Source organism: Pelophylax lessonae (assembly GCF_965119305.1).
Source record: "Pelophylax lessonae genome assembly, chromosome: 3".
In the NCBI taxonomy this organism is placed as follows: Eukaryota; Metazoa; Chordata; class Amphibia; order Anura; family Ranidae; genus Pelophylax; species Pelophylax lessonae.
Window position 1 is genome coordinate 291,838,865 of NC_138770.1, and position 14,113 is coordinate 291,852,977.

At 41.9% G+C, this 14,113-nt stretch overlaps 1 protein-coding gene across 1 annotated transcript in view; it reads left to right on the forward strand.

The window, feature by feature from the left end:
- The window catches only part of LOC309551109 (putative cation-transporting ATPase 13A5), a 252,741-nt gene that overhangs the window by 194,789 nt on the left and 43,839 nt on the right, over positions 1 to 14,113 (forward strand). Inside the window, exons 21-23 of the mRNA XM_082251555.1 lie at positions 51 to 130; positions 6,116 to 6,158; positions 10,494 to 10,603. Coding sequence (XP_082107681.1) covers positions 51 to 130; positions 6,116 to 6,158; positions 10,494 to 10,603 — 233 coding nt within the window. The remainder of the gene's footprint in view (positions 1 to 50; positions 131 to 6,115; positions 6,159 to 10,493; positions 10,604 to 14,113) is intronic.

The following is a 14,113-nucleotide window of genomic DNA, read 5'->3' on the forward strand; positions in this document are numbered from 1 at the left end:
AGTGAAATATAAATTAAATGCATTTATACTGTTTTTTTTTTTTTTTCTAGATTCTACTTAACACTACCATTTTTGGGAGAATGACACCTAAACAAAAAACAAACATTATTGAAGATTTACAAAATATTAAGTAAGTCAATATTACCGAAAATTAAAACCTACACCTCTGTTATACCATGTAGAAGATTTCTACCCTTAGGGTCCTTTCACACGGCCACTCCGTGTGTCCACAAATCATCCCATCCGTTTGCGGATGATTTGCGGACATAATGTAAGTGAATGGCATTGCGGATGTCAGCGGAATACCATCCACTGACATCCGATTTTCCTCCTTTCAGTTCTGTTCCGTTTTTTCGAATGGAACAGAACCCTATTTTTTCATCCGTGTAAAAAACGGAAAGGAAGGAAAATCGGATGTCAGCGGTGTCATCCGCTGACATCTGCAGTGCCATATACTTACATTATGTCCGCATATCATGCGCAAACGGATGGGATGATATGCGGGCACACGGAGCGGATGACACAAATGTGAAAAAAAAAAAAAAAGTCCCGCAGCGGACTTAAGCAGCGGAGCGGCCGTGTGAAAGGACCCTTACAGTAGTTTTTGAGATGTCTCAAAGTATCCCAGTATAACAGTTGTAGAAAAATCTTGCTATGTGTATTCACCTAATAATAATAATAATAATAATAATAATAATAGCAATATTAATTTCAGTGGTGGTGATACACTCTGATCTTTTGTGTCTCTTGATTTTCATGTTTCTGAATTGACTTGAGAGCAGACGGAGCTCATTTGGTGTATAATGAGACAGAATTCACTAGAAACAACATAGATAACCATAACATGAGGGTGGGAGATAGTTGCAGTATACTGTATTTCAATGCATTTGTTTTATTTCTTTACAGCATAACTAAAGGTATTTTGTTTTTTTTTATTTTGTTTTTTTTTAGATTTGGATAGAGTGGTGTGGATTAGATCCTCTGTCAGGGTTTTATTACTGTCTGTGTCCCAGTGGGGAGACTCACTCTCCCTAACTGTACTGATTACCCATGTTACTGGGAATTAAAGTGAGAGTAAATGCAAAATTTGCTACCAGAAGAGGAATAGAGGAGAAATCATACAGATGTGTCTCACCTTGAAAATAAATAATTTCACTTCCTGTTATATCTACAGGACAGGAAGTGAGGGGAAAGCTCAGTATTGAGACATGGATGGCAAAGAAAAAAGAATCTGACAGCATTTTTAAAGCTGGCTATAGATGGGGCAAATCGCATTTGGTTGAGCAGGGACCAGCTGTGGTTCAGTCTATCTATGGGCAGGCCAGTTGTACTGAAGTCGATCCATCAGGTTATTTGCATGCGATTACTGCTGGCAGCTATAATGGCCACCAGTAATCATTGTGCTCTCTCAGCAGGTAAGGTTCGTCACTGGCAGAATACAATAGCACTGTGGGTGCGGTAATAGAGTGAAATGAAAAAAAGAGGGAAAAAAAGGGAAAAGGAAAAAAAAATTGGCTTTAAATATACAGTACTTTACTGTTGCCAGCACAGATCATGTGTCAAAGTATTGCCATTTTTGACCTCTCTTTCCAAAAATGTTATTTTCCTGGTTGTCCTGCTGAACTAATTGCTTCAGTACTTGGATGAGGATTAGGATGTCTAATTGTATTGCCACTAGGGATGATCGAACGGTTCGGGTCGACCATCGGTTCGACCTGAACATTGACTGTTCGAAATTCGGCCGAATTTCAAACTTTTTGCTGAAAAAGTTTGCAATTTGGCAACCAGAACCGACCAAAATGCAATGGGACAGGAACTGCGCTTTAAAAGCCCGTGATTGGACCAGAACCATCAGTAAAAGCCAATTGAGGGGGCAGGAGGATGCTAGGAATGTGATTGGAGTGACTAGGGGGTCCAGAGGTCAGTAGTGAATACGCCCCCCAGTATATAACATAGCCCCGCCAAATCTCTAGCAATGTAATACAGGGACGTGGAAGAGAGTGGAAGCAGTTCTGTTACTCCTGCTTCAAAGTGTCATTTAGCAATTATTAGTGTGAGGAAAGGGATATCTAGTGTAGTTAGGGTACTATTTTCCACTATAGTTAGATTCAAAAATCTAGTTTCTGTAGGGAATGTGTTAAGTGTCAGGGTGACCATAGTGTAGTGTAGGGTAAACCGACTCTGACTGCTATGGCAGGGTGACCAAACCCTTCCATGTCAGGGTGACCGCCATAGAAAAAAGATCGTTTCTATTAGAATTGCAATAGACCAGGATAGTGGCTTCGCCCCTGTGACACCCATCTTTTTGTTGCAGGTGTTTTATTGGGATTTTTTGTGGACGTGTTTGGAGGCAGGCATGACATCAGAACTTCTGTGTAGGGGTATATACACACACACACACATGTATGTTTATATACACATATATAGGTGTGAAAGTAGCAGAACCCTATGCCTGCGCTAATGAAATAATTAACAGGCATAGGACTACGCTCCAATCACACCTATATGTGTGTATGTGTATAAATACATATAAGTGTGTGTGTATATATACCCCTATACAGAAGTTCAGATGTCATGCCTGCCTCCAAATACACCCAAAAAATGCCCAAAAAAACACCTGCTACAAAACGCCCAGGTGTGTTGTTGCAGGCATTTTTTGGGGCATTTTTTGGGTGTCTTTGGAGGCAGGCATAAAATCTGAACTTCTGTATAGGGGTATATATACACACACACTTATATGTATTTATACACATAAACACATATAGGTGTGATAGGAGCGTAGTCCTATGCCTGTTAATTATTTCATTAGCGCAGGCATAGTGTTCTGCTACTTTCACACTTATATATGTGTATGTGTATATAAACATACATGTGTGTGTGTATATATACCCCTACACAGAAGTTCTGATGTCATGCCTGCCTCCAAACACGTCCACAAAAAAGCCCTATAAACGCCTGCAACAAAAAGCCGGATGTGAAAATAGCGAAGCCACTATCCTGCTCTACTGCAATTCTAATACAAACAAACTTTTTTTTCTGGTTCTGGACATGCTACAGAGCTGAAACTTCACAGGTACACTTTTTAGACCCCCCAGACACTAAATCCAAAGAAATCTCATTTTTTTTTTCCAATAATTTTTTTCAATAATTGGCTCTCTATCAAAAATGACAATTTTTAAGAACTTTTTTTGTATGATTAATAGTCCCTGGGGCATGACCCAGAACCCTAGGCACTTTTTAGGGGCATTTATTGGGTTTTAGGGCTTCAAAATGGTGTTCGGGTCCCATTGATTTCCCATTGATTTCAATGGGCTTCTGAAATCCGGCCCGAACTTTTGGGAAGTTCGGGTGTTCTGGTCGAACCAAACTTTTCAAAAGTTCGATCATCCCTAATTGCCACCTTTCCCCATTTAGAAGTGCTGCATTACAGCTGCCTGTTCAGAAATGTTAGAAAGTATACTTAAGGCTAAGCTCACACAGGCAGCCAAAATAGTAAAAACAGGCAGGTTAATGTGTATTTACTGCCCTCAACTGACTACCTACAAATTTACATGACAGCTGTCCAGGTCCATCCTCATTGCTATTATAGTGTGGCAATTTTAACTCTACAAGTCACATTCTGCAGGTATACCTGCAAAACACGCCCATTAAAATGAATGGGACTGTGACCAACTATGTACAAAATGCATGCTATGTGGTTGTGGCGTGATATGCCATGTGGTTGCAGCACACTAAAGCAGAAGGCAGCAAAACCGTCTTCTGACACCTGCAAACTGGCACTTATCCATGGCCGATCACTTTTTGGAGGGGTGGTAATGTCTGCTAGCCATGTGAAAGAGGTCATAAGCTATAACTTACATTCAGCTTCTGCCACTGACATCTAGGTAGGGGTAATGTCAAAATCATTCTGAGGAGATCCTAAGGGTGACAAGATTCTTCTGTACTCTGCAGTAGGATCTTCTTGTGAGATTTGGCATACTTATCAGTCCGAGGATCTCACCGGAAGTATGGTTAATTTACAATTTTCCATTTTAGTGACTCTAGAAGTACTGAAAATAGAGGTTTAATATGACTGCAGATGTTTAACATGTCCCAACAATGTTTAATTGTGGTTAGTCTGAGACCCTGACATACACGAGAGTACATTACAATTCATAGAATAAATGTAAATAAAAGTCTAATGCATAGGGGATCTGATACTGAACTTTATATCCTTTATAGATACATGTGTGCTCTACATTACATGTTGCCTTATCAACAGCATAAAATGTTTAAACTGAATAATTAACCAATATAAAGAAACAGTAAGATTTTCACTAGTCACTTTGTTGCTGGTTTCAGACTCATACTTTGTTGCATAATTAATATTAGACATGTGCAGAACAGAAAAATGTATTTTGTTTCATTTCGGATAGATTCGTTATGTTACAAATTTTGTTTAGTCATGGAATTTGTTTAGTTTGGTCTCAGAATTTGTTTAGTTTTGTTTCGTTTTCCTTAAATTTTGTTTCATTTTCATTAAAATTAATTTCATTTATTCATTTTCCAATGAATTCCAACTTTTCAGAATGATGGGAATTCGGATTTGTCAAAAAACGATCAATCGATTTAAATTCTGTGTGAAGAAATAGCTGGTTAAGCAGCGGGTCGGGAAGCCGGCTGCCCGCGTCCTTAACAACCATGAGTTATCATCTGTTAGCGGGCTTCCCCACTAACAGATGAATGTAAAGATAAGAATGCCGGGATTGCCCGGCAGTAGAGAAATGTTAAAAAAAAAACCTGCGAACGATCCCCCCAGTCCATACCAGGCTCTTCAGGTCTGGTATGGATTTTAAGAGAAACCCCATGCCAAAATAAAAAACAAAAAAAACTAGCGCGGGGTCAGCCCCAAAATCCATTCCAGACCCTTATCAGGAAAGGGGGGGATGAGCAAGTGCCCCCCTGAACCATACCAGGCCATATGCCCTCAACATGGGTGGGTGCTTTTGGTCAAATCGCTTTTGCAGACAGAGGCTTTATGCCTACTGCAGGCTCCTTCGTTTTGGGAAGGGACCACCTGTCTACGTCACCTGGTGGCACCACACACTTCTGACATCACAGACCCTGCATGCACCGGTCTGTGATGTCAAAGGGGGGCGGTGCCACCAGGTAATGTTGAAAGGTGACCCCGTCCCTTCCCTATAAAAGAACTGTCAAACGGAAGCACCTGCAGTATGCATATGGCCTCCATGTCGGCGAGGAGCTTTTTTTTTTTTGCGGTGCAGCAGGCGGCGTGATTGACAATGGATCTACATTGGGGGACACTTTTTTTTGTTTTTAATAAAGGATTTGTCAAAAACTGTGAGTGTTTTTTCATTATTTTTTTACACTTTTTTTGCTGAATGTGTATGGGCACTATGTACCTGACACCCATTCACATGGGGGGGCTGAGATCTGGGGGCCCGCAGACCCTGACAAGCATGGCCCAGGGTTGTCAGGAAGAAACCCTTGTCCCTCGTTCCCCCCCCCCCTCTCGTCCTGACCTGCCGACTGCATGCTTGGATAGTGGTCTGGTATGGATTTTGGGGGGTCCCCATGCTGTTTTTTTTTTTTTTTTTCTTTTTTTATTGCCGGGCAACTGCCGGCATTCTACTTTTTACATTCATCTGTCAGTGGGGAAGCCCGCTGACAAATGATGACTTATGGTTGTTAAGGACGCGGGCGGCTGGCTTCCCTGGCCCGCTGCTTAAAATAACAACCAACTATGTCTTCACACAGAATTCGAATCGGTCGATCAATTTTAGAACGATCCGAATTCTAATCTTTCTGAAAAGTTGGAATATGTTAGAAAATGAATAAACAAAATAAATTTTAACGGATTTCAATTAAATTTGTTACTATTCGTTATTTCATTCAAAGATTCGGATACATCTAAATATTTATTACTATTTCATTCAGAGGTTCAGATACATCCGAATAACCAAAAATTTGCCTGAATTTACAATCGGACTGAAACAAATTGCACATGTCTGATTAATATGTATGTTAAAATGTATTCAGAAAAATTTCAGTAGAAATATACCATGTGAATAGCTGTTTCTTACCATATATTTAGCTACTCATTTATTTATTGCAGTTATTACGTTGGTATGTGTGGAGATGGAGCAAATGATTGTGGGGTAAGTGAATTTTATGTTGAAATTTATATAGGTGGCATCACTCTGTAAGTCTCAAACTTCAGTCCTTTATAATACTCTTAAATTTCAATAATTCCATGTTCAAAATAATTTATATAGTTTTACCAACGTGTTACTAAACCCACAACAGTAAAATCAGTGTGTATATGCAGTAAAAGCATGCTTGTTATACCCACTGTGGAACCTAAGGGATTAATCCTCTGCATTGTGTAAAAGGCTGTTTGATCCTCTCTTCTCTGATCCTCCCCCTCATCTACTGCCCCCAATCTCCTGATAAGACAGAGTCTTTGGAGTCACTCTGCACATGCTCAGTTTGATGTGTATTGCTAGAGAGTTGTTTTTTTTTTTTTTTTTTTTTGAGAGGGTGCATGTGATCAGCACAGGACCAATCAGCAGAGGGTCAGGGGTCCTGCAGCCTCATAGGACAGTCAGAGGAGAATGAAAACTCATCTTACAAGTTTTAACCAGACATTGATAGAATTCACAAGGCTGCTATATACTGCTGATGAAAAAAGTTATTTAGCAGTTTAGATTTACTAAAAGAATTGCATTTCCATGGTCTGTGTACTTTGGGAAACCAGATATAGTGAATGCAGGGTCCACGGTTCAGTAATACTTTAAACATTTTGTCTGTTTACTTATAACAAGTAGATTCATTAGCTTTAACTCCTTTACTGCCCCCAGTGCCTCCTCAATTATTATACAACAAAACCGATCTGAACACCAATCTTTTGTATAACTTAACTTTGGAACCAAATTCTGATTCCTTACAAATACCAAGGAATTTAGAGAGTACACAGTAGGTATTCCAAAAGATTTAAAAAAACAAAAAAAGAGATATAAAGAGATACTCACACTTTGTATAGCAATTTGATTGGGTTTGTTTCTCAGTGGATACTGGGCTATTTATTGACTACCTGGATTCAAAATCTCTACACCAGATGTGATACTGTATAAATACTGTATACACCTTGGAGCCTAGAAAAGGTAATACTTTTTCATGTTTCATGGTGGAACTTTGTGACAAATACTGATGCTATTTGCACAGGATCTGCCATTACAGGAACTATATGAAAGGCTGTAGTCCTGTTGTTGTGCATGATTAGCTTGCCATAGCACAGACTCTTTATGAGTTGCATGAAAATATCCAGAATATACATTGCTCTTTGTGGACCATGGGATGGTATTTCACAAGATATGCTTCAGTTCTGATCTTCACATAAAGTACTGTAAATGTGAACCCTTACCTTGTAAAACAACCCATTCAGTTTAAAATAGAAATGAAAAACAAAACATTGTATGTGTGTGCATATTAATATATGTGTATATATAATTAATAATAAATACCTTTTTTTTTTTATAGAAGTGATCACATATTCTGTTCTTAGCTACATAGGGGCTTAGAGCCAGAAAAGTGATTACGCTGAGATGTATGTGCTCTCATGCCTAGCATAGTCAGTTTGAAATATGAAAGTAGGATCGCTAGGTATTTCACACAAAAGGAAGCAATACAAAAAGAGAACAGGATCCTTTAATACAAGTACAAGGTACAGCAGGCACAAATCAGGAATATGACATTTTGGGTTTAAATATTCTTTAAGTCCAATCTTCATCTTGCCTTACATGGCTATTGGACCTTATCTTGCTATATGACAGATTTACTATTTTGTCTTTTGGATGTATAACTGTAGCATGCCCCACGTAGGAGCCACAAGTAAACTGGGATCCCCCACCCTGCACAGCCAGGCACACTGAATTTCCACAGGGACACTTAGGTCAGAAAACAGTCAAGTGCTTTATTTTTGTATTTTATTGAGGGAATAAAACTTGGATGGGGAGTAGGGGTACTATGGGATGCCCATTTGACTTTAACCTGTTGCCGACCACCTGCTGCAGCCGTGGCAAGGTGGCCCAGCTGCGCGAACCAACGTACCTGTACGTCGGTCGTGCGTGAGGGTAAGGGGCGCGCCCCCCCCCCCCCCCCCCGCCGTCCCCACGATGTGCTGATTTGGTTCAGAACCGATCAGTCATCAGACCCAGGCCAATGATTAATGGCCTGGACCTGGTGATCAGTTCTGACCAATGGCAGAATGTCCTTTGCCTGTGTAATGTAAACACAGGCACAGGAGATGATGCAATCTCCTCCCCTGGAGCCATTTTTGGTCCCAGCGTGAGTGGAGAGAGCATCAACTGTGCGCACCAGCCTAGCGCATTACCTTTAAAACAATTTATTGTTTAAAAATGTATGTACATCATACTCACAAAAAACATAGGCACAAAGCACAATAAGTCCACCGAGAAAGTCCACTGGGAGTAGTTCGCTGATACAGACCGTGATGAGATAGTAAACATCTAAATACTCTTACGGATTTCGGGGGTGTCCCCCCTTCCTCAGAGCTCACTGACACCAATACACAAAGGCACATATTTAACCCCCTGATCACCCCCCCAGTTACCCTTTCACTCCCTGTCACAGTGTCACTATATACAGTATACAGATAATTATCTGATCACTGTATTAGTGTCACTTGTGACACCAGTTAGTGTCAGCGGAAGTTAGTGGTAGTTAGCGGCAGTCCCAGATAGGTTTAGGGTACCCGCCATATATCTCCTAATAAAGGGTTAACACCCTGATCACCCCCAGTTAATCCCTTCACTGCCCTGTGACAGTGTCACTATTACAGTGTACAGATCTTTTTTCTGATCACTGTATTAGTGTCACGGGTGACATCAGTTAACGTTAGTTAGCATCAATCCAGGACAGCGTCAGATTGCCCGCCACATATTTAGTAATCCGTTTTAACCCTTTGATTGCTAGTGACACACACACACACTAAACACCTTCATTACTAGTATAGTGTCTGAACAGATCAATATCTTTGATCAGATTAGAACTATACTAGTGTCCCCAAAAGTATAGTATAGTGTTCCCAAAACGCAGCATTTACAGGATAAGCCCCGACACCTGCCAGCACCTGCGTTTAGCCCCTCTGCCCAGCCCCCAAGAAGTGCATTAATAGCAGATTACTGTCATTTCTGACACACAGCACACTAAACCACAGCGTCAGACCTGATCTCCGCTAGCAATAGCAGCTACATTTTTTGGTAGTCGTTCAAACAGTGCATGACAACCAGGTGCTTTTTTACCTGTGAGTCACACTAGGTACCTATAAATTTATTGGCTAAAATGTCCAATCAGAGGTACACTAGTGAAGAGGCCTACTCATTGCTGAACATGACAGATGAGAGTGATGGGGAAGCCTCACTGTCAGAATCAGGCACGGTATTCAAACCTGTAGAGAGCAGGGGTACCCTGACAGATAGCTCTGATGATGGAGTAGTGGTCCCAGCTAAGGTCAGGTGTACTCAACCCTGTTCTTCTCTTGCTGAGGTGAAACAATCGCAGGGTTCTCGTATGCAGCAGAGTGTCAGTACTAGTGCTGCTTAACCTTCTGGTGAACTTGCAAACACCAGTGGCCTAGTACATCCTGGTCGTAGACAAACCGGCACTGCAGTAACACTTAGTGACGTGGCAAGTCCCATAAGTGCAGTTCAAGCTGATGCGGTGGCTAGCACAAGTAGTGTCCCACAGCCACCAAGAATGTGCTCCTTACTGTTAAGGCCAGTTATAGTTTGGGCAGTTGCACTTGCTTGTCCTTATAATAAGCACCCTGTTTGGTATACTGTATATAAGCTGGGAATGACTGATTGTTCAGAATGATCATTATATGTGTAGCTTCAAAAGTGTCAGAGACACAGTTTAATTTTTCTTTTCTGGTGGCACAGATTATATTTTATAGAATATAGTGATGATGTAGCCCATTAACAAAACTCCACTTGCGCTGCTTTCAGATGTGTGGACATGGACTACTATTTTGACTTAGCAAAGCATTAACGGGGGAGGGGGGGGGTGATATATGTTTGGGTCACAGTCAATATCAGAAATCTATTTTGATATTAATGTTGCATGGTATTGTGTATCCAAGCTATAGATGTGTTTATGCTTGTGAACTGTTTAATATTTTAGCACATTTTTAGTTGTTTTTATCTTTTTTGAATATTTATACTCTACTACGATTACCATTGACTTAATTCAGGGACATCTTCGAACTAGATAGTTTCTACAAAAGAAGTGAAGAACGTATTATATATAGATGTGTTTTAATATATGCAGACAACTAATGAACCCATAAACATATGTTTATTTACAATGATCTACTTTAAATTTGGCAGTCTAAAATTCCAAACATGAAAAAAAAATAATGCACGTTACTTTGTTCCAAGTTGAGTAAAACCTTTTATCTTTACTTTTTTCAGGCTTTAAAGATAGCTCATGCTGGAATCTCTTTGTCAAATCTAGAAGCATCAGTGGCCTCTCCATTTACATCAAAAATCCCAAATATTGAATGTGTACCAAAGCTGTTAAAGTAAGCAGCTTATTACTAACATATTTTTCATTTTCTACATGAAACTAATTCTGACATTAACTGATAACTGAGCTCTGGGCAAACAGCTGAATACAGTTTAAAGGGTATATGGGAACTGTTTTACCTGGCAAAGAAATGTACTTCTATCACAGCCCTGTTCGACAGCTTGGGGTCCTCAGTTTTCTCTGCTGCAGTTAATTAACACCAGTAGGTGACCTCCTTTCCACAGCCTGTGAATAGACAATGAAGCAGCAGCCACAACTTGATGAGGTCATCAAAAAGATAGAAAATATGGGCGCTTCCGTGGGGTTGAGTCTTGGATCCAGAGGGTGGTTTTGCTCAGCATGCACTCGGGCAGCACTTAGGAGGAGAAGCAACTCTGTAGAAATGTAGAAGAAAACAAGGCGCCTCTAAGTGCAGTATTGACCATTAATTATGACATCAAAGGGTTAAAAACACTTACAAGAAGTTCCTTGTAATGAAGGCCAAGAGAAAAACCTGGGATCGACCAACAGCATTGCCTGTGAGCAAGAGGAACCGATACTCGGCTATCCAGTGTCTAGGAAGCTACTAAGTGTGTCAGCGTGCAACAATCACACAGCATGGTAGGGCTTCCGGTAACCACGCTGGAACGCACCTGGCCGGTGTCAGGTGCGGGTGGGCGGTAACATGTTTTGGAGCATGTGTGGCTCCTTCATCAGACCTGAAACACATTACCGCCCACCTACATCGGCCGCGTGAATTCCAGCGTGGTTACCGGAAGCCCTACCATGCTGTGGGATTGTTGCACACTGACACACTTAGCAGTTTCCTGGACACTGCAAATGAAACACATACACTGTGATGAGGACGGCTGGTAGGAGTAAAAAACATGATGTAAAAAATGATGACCTGCTACGACGGCAGTGAGTACTTTAGAAACTATCTGATTTGTCCAAAAGCTAAAACAGTATGTATTGGCTATAAAAAAATGTGGTTACTTTACCTATACCAAGTGTCAATAAGACATCCATAACTTTTCATATCTAATTTAGGCATCAGTATTGGACAGATATGATTTTAGAAAATGTAAATGTGAAAACTTGCTTTAGGGATGACAAAAAAAAGAAATGTCTTTTCTTATGAGAAAAAGTTGACCTCATGATAATTCTGAGGCTGCAATGATTTTATGTATAGTTAGTCTCACTGCTTGTTTAATTAACTACTCAGAATACAGTCTTGTGATTCTCATATGACTTAGAACCTAATGTGATCTTTTCATTTAACCATTTACCACTATATACTAGAAAAATGAATGATTGTAATTAAAGCAAATATACTGTCATCATTGGAGGGTGAAAAAAAGGTGCATGGCGCTGCCAGAATATACTGAATATTCCATGTGCCTCTCAAAGATGCATCTTTGAGAGGCACACGGAATATTCAGTATATTCTGGCAGCGCCACGCACCTTTTTTTTCACCCTCCAATTTTACTATATTTTTAGGAATATAGTTCACAGGTGGGCTGCAGCCAGTATTAATAACTAAAAAAGAGGTTAAAAATCATCCTAAGCGCGGATTTCCTATATTTCATACTGTCATCATTACTGTGGTAAAAAGACCTAAGGTCAGAAAGTTTAACAGCCAATATTTGTATACAATTACCACCATTCGTACAATATGCAAAAAGATATGCAGAATTCATATATTCCTATTCTGGTACAATACACCTAGTTTTATATTTAAAAAAAAAATGCCTCTTCATAATTTGCACAAGAAGCACCTCTGGTAAAGTTGGATTGATGTAAGCAAAAAGTAATTTTGGAGGGATGAATGCTTTTGTTTAGGGCTGAAACTAGGAGGCGGGGGGGGGGGGGCACCTACAGAAATCCCCTAACGGATTGCAGGTCTTTCCCTTGCTATGCCTGCCCGCACCAACCTCAACCTCACTTCTCCAAGGCCCTGCTCTCCCCTCTTCACCCACAGTGCCAGACCTTCCTGCAGTGTCTTGGAAAAGCAGGGTCTCCATAGTGTTGCCAAATATCAGTGTATCTACATCGGGTCCTGGAGGGTGTCATGCAGCACAGAACAAGGCAGCCGCCGATGTCTGCTGTGCTAGAACAGCCTAAAGGAGGCCATCATTTGTGGGCAGTAGCCCTGCCGTCTCCACTGTCATCCACCCCGGAGACTGCTGGCTGAACACCTACTGCTACCACCTGCCCAGGGCCAGGTGAGCTAGAGACTGAACTCCTGGAAGATTTCCATTTTTTACTGACCAAACGCATACAGAACCACAGCATGTATTGTGTCCAGTGCAAAACCTCCATGTGCTACCAGTGTACCAGGAGGGCAGGGACCACAGCCAGGAAGTCAAGGCTCTGGGGTCGATGTGGAAGCTACACATAGTGAGGGGGGGAATTGCTAAGCTTCACAAGGTTGGGGGTGCACAAGGGCAGGGGGGGGCATAATGCTGAGGGGAGCTTCACAAGGTGGGAGGGTGAGAGGACAAGGTGAGGAGAAACACAGGGGATAGAGAAGCTGCACCAGGTGATGCAGGTGCACAAGGTGAGGAGGGGAGAGGGGGTACAAAAAGAGGGGGGAGAGGGGATGCACAAGATATGAGGGGGGCTGCACAAGGTGATGGGTAAGGAAGGAGAAGGTGAGGGGAATGCCACAGGTGCACAAGATGAGGGGGAGGACAGAAAAGCTGAAAAAGGTGAGGGGGGAACTGCACAAGAAGAGGAGGTAGAGGAGGACAAGGTGAGGAGGGGTTACACAAAAGGAGGGGGTGGGAATGAGAGGATGCACAAGATAAAGAGGGAGAGGAGGACAAGGTGGGGGTATCAGTGGGTGCACAAAATGAGGGGGAGGCTATGAAGCTGAACAAGGTGAGGGGGGAAGGGGGGGAGAGAGCTACAGAGGGGAGTGGGGAATACAAGGAGTGTGGATGGACATTGGGAAATACACAAGGGGTGAGTGTGCCTCTTGTTTGCAGGGTCATTGTGGGAGATGTGCAAGGTGGGTAAAAAAAAGTAAGTCTGTCTCCACCCATGGCTCAGGGAGACCCTTGCCCCCCCCCCCCCTTCCTTGCAGAGTTCCCTTGGGCTTTGTTCCTTCCTGCACCATAGTGGCTGTAAAGTTCTGCAGTGGTGGCTCCTCTGGCTCCTACACCTGGCCAGACCCCCTGGACCCAGGGCGCAAGGGTTCAGCCGGTCCAAGTGACTGGGCACTGAAAGAATGGATAAAGAGGATGGGGAGGCTGGCTGTTGAGCAACTGCTTCTCCTGGGACTTTTACTACTGACACTTCACATCACTGTGCTCTGGGGGACCCCACCAGTCCAGCCAATGTCAGCTAGGTGAGACCCATCAATAATTGCTGTATAATCACATGGACCTCTATGTGCTCCCTTGGCCCACCCAGCTCCCCTCCTCACCTCCTCCAGGAATGTTTTAGGATGGAGAGTGGGAAAGGGGCCAGTAATTTGCCAGCATGTAATTTGCCAGCACTTCCTTTTTGTGAATGAATGCA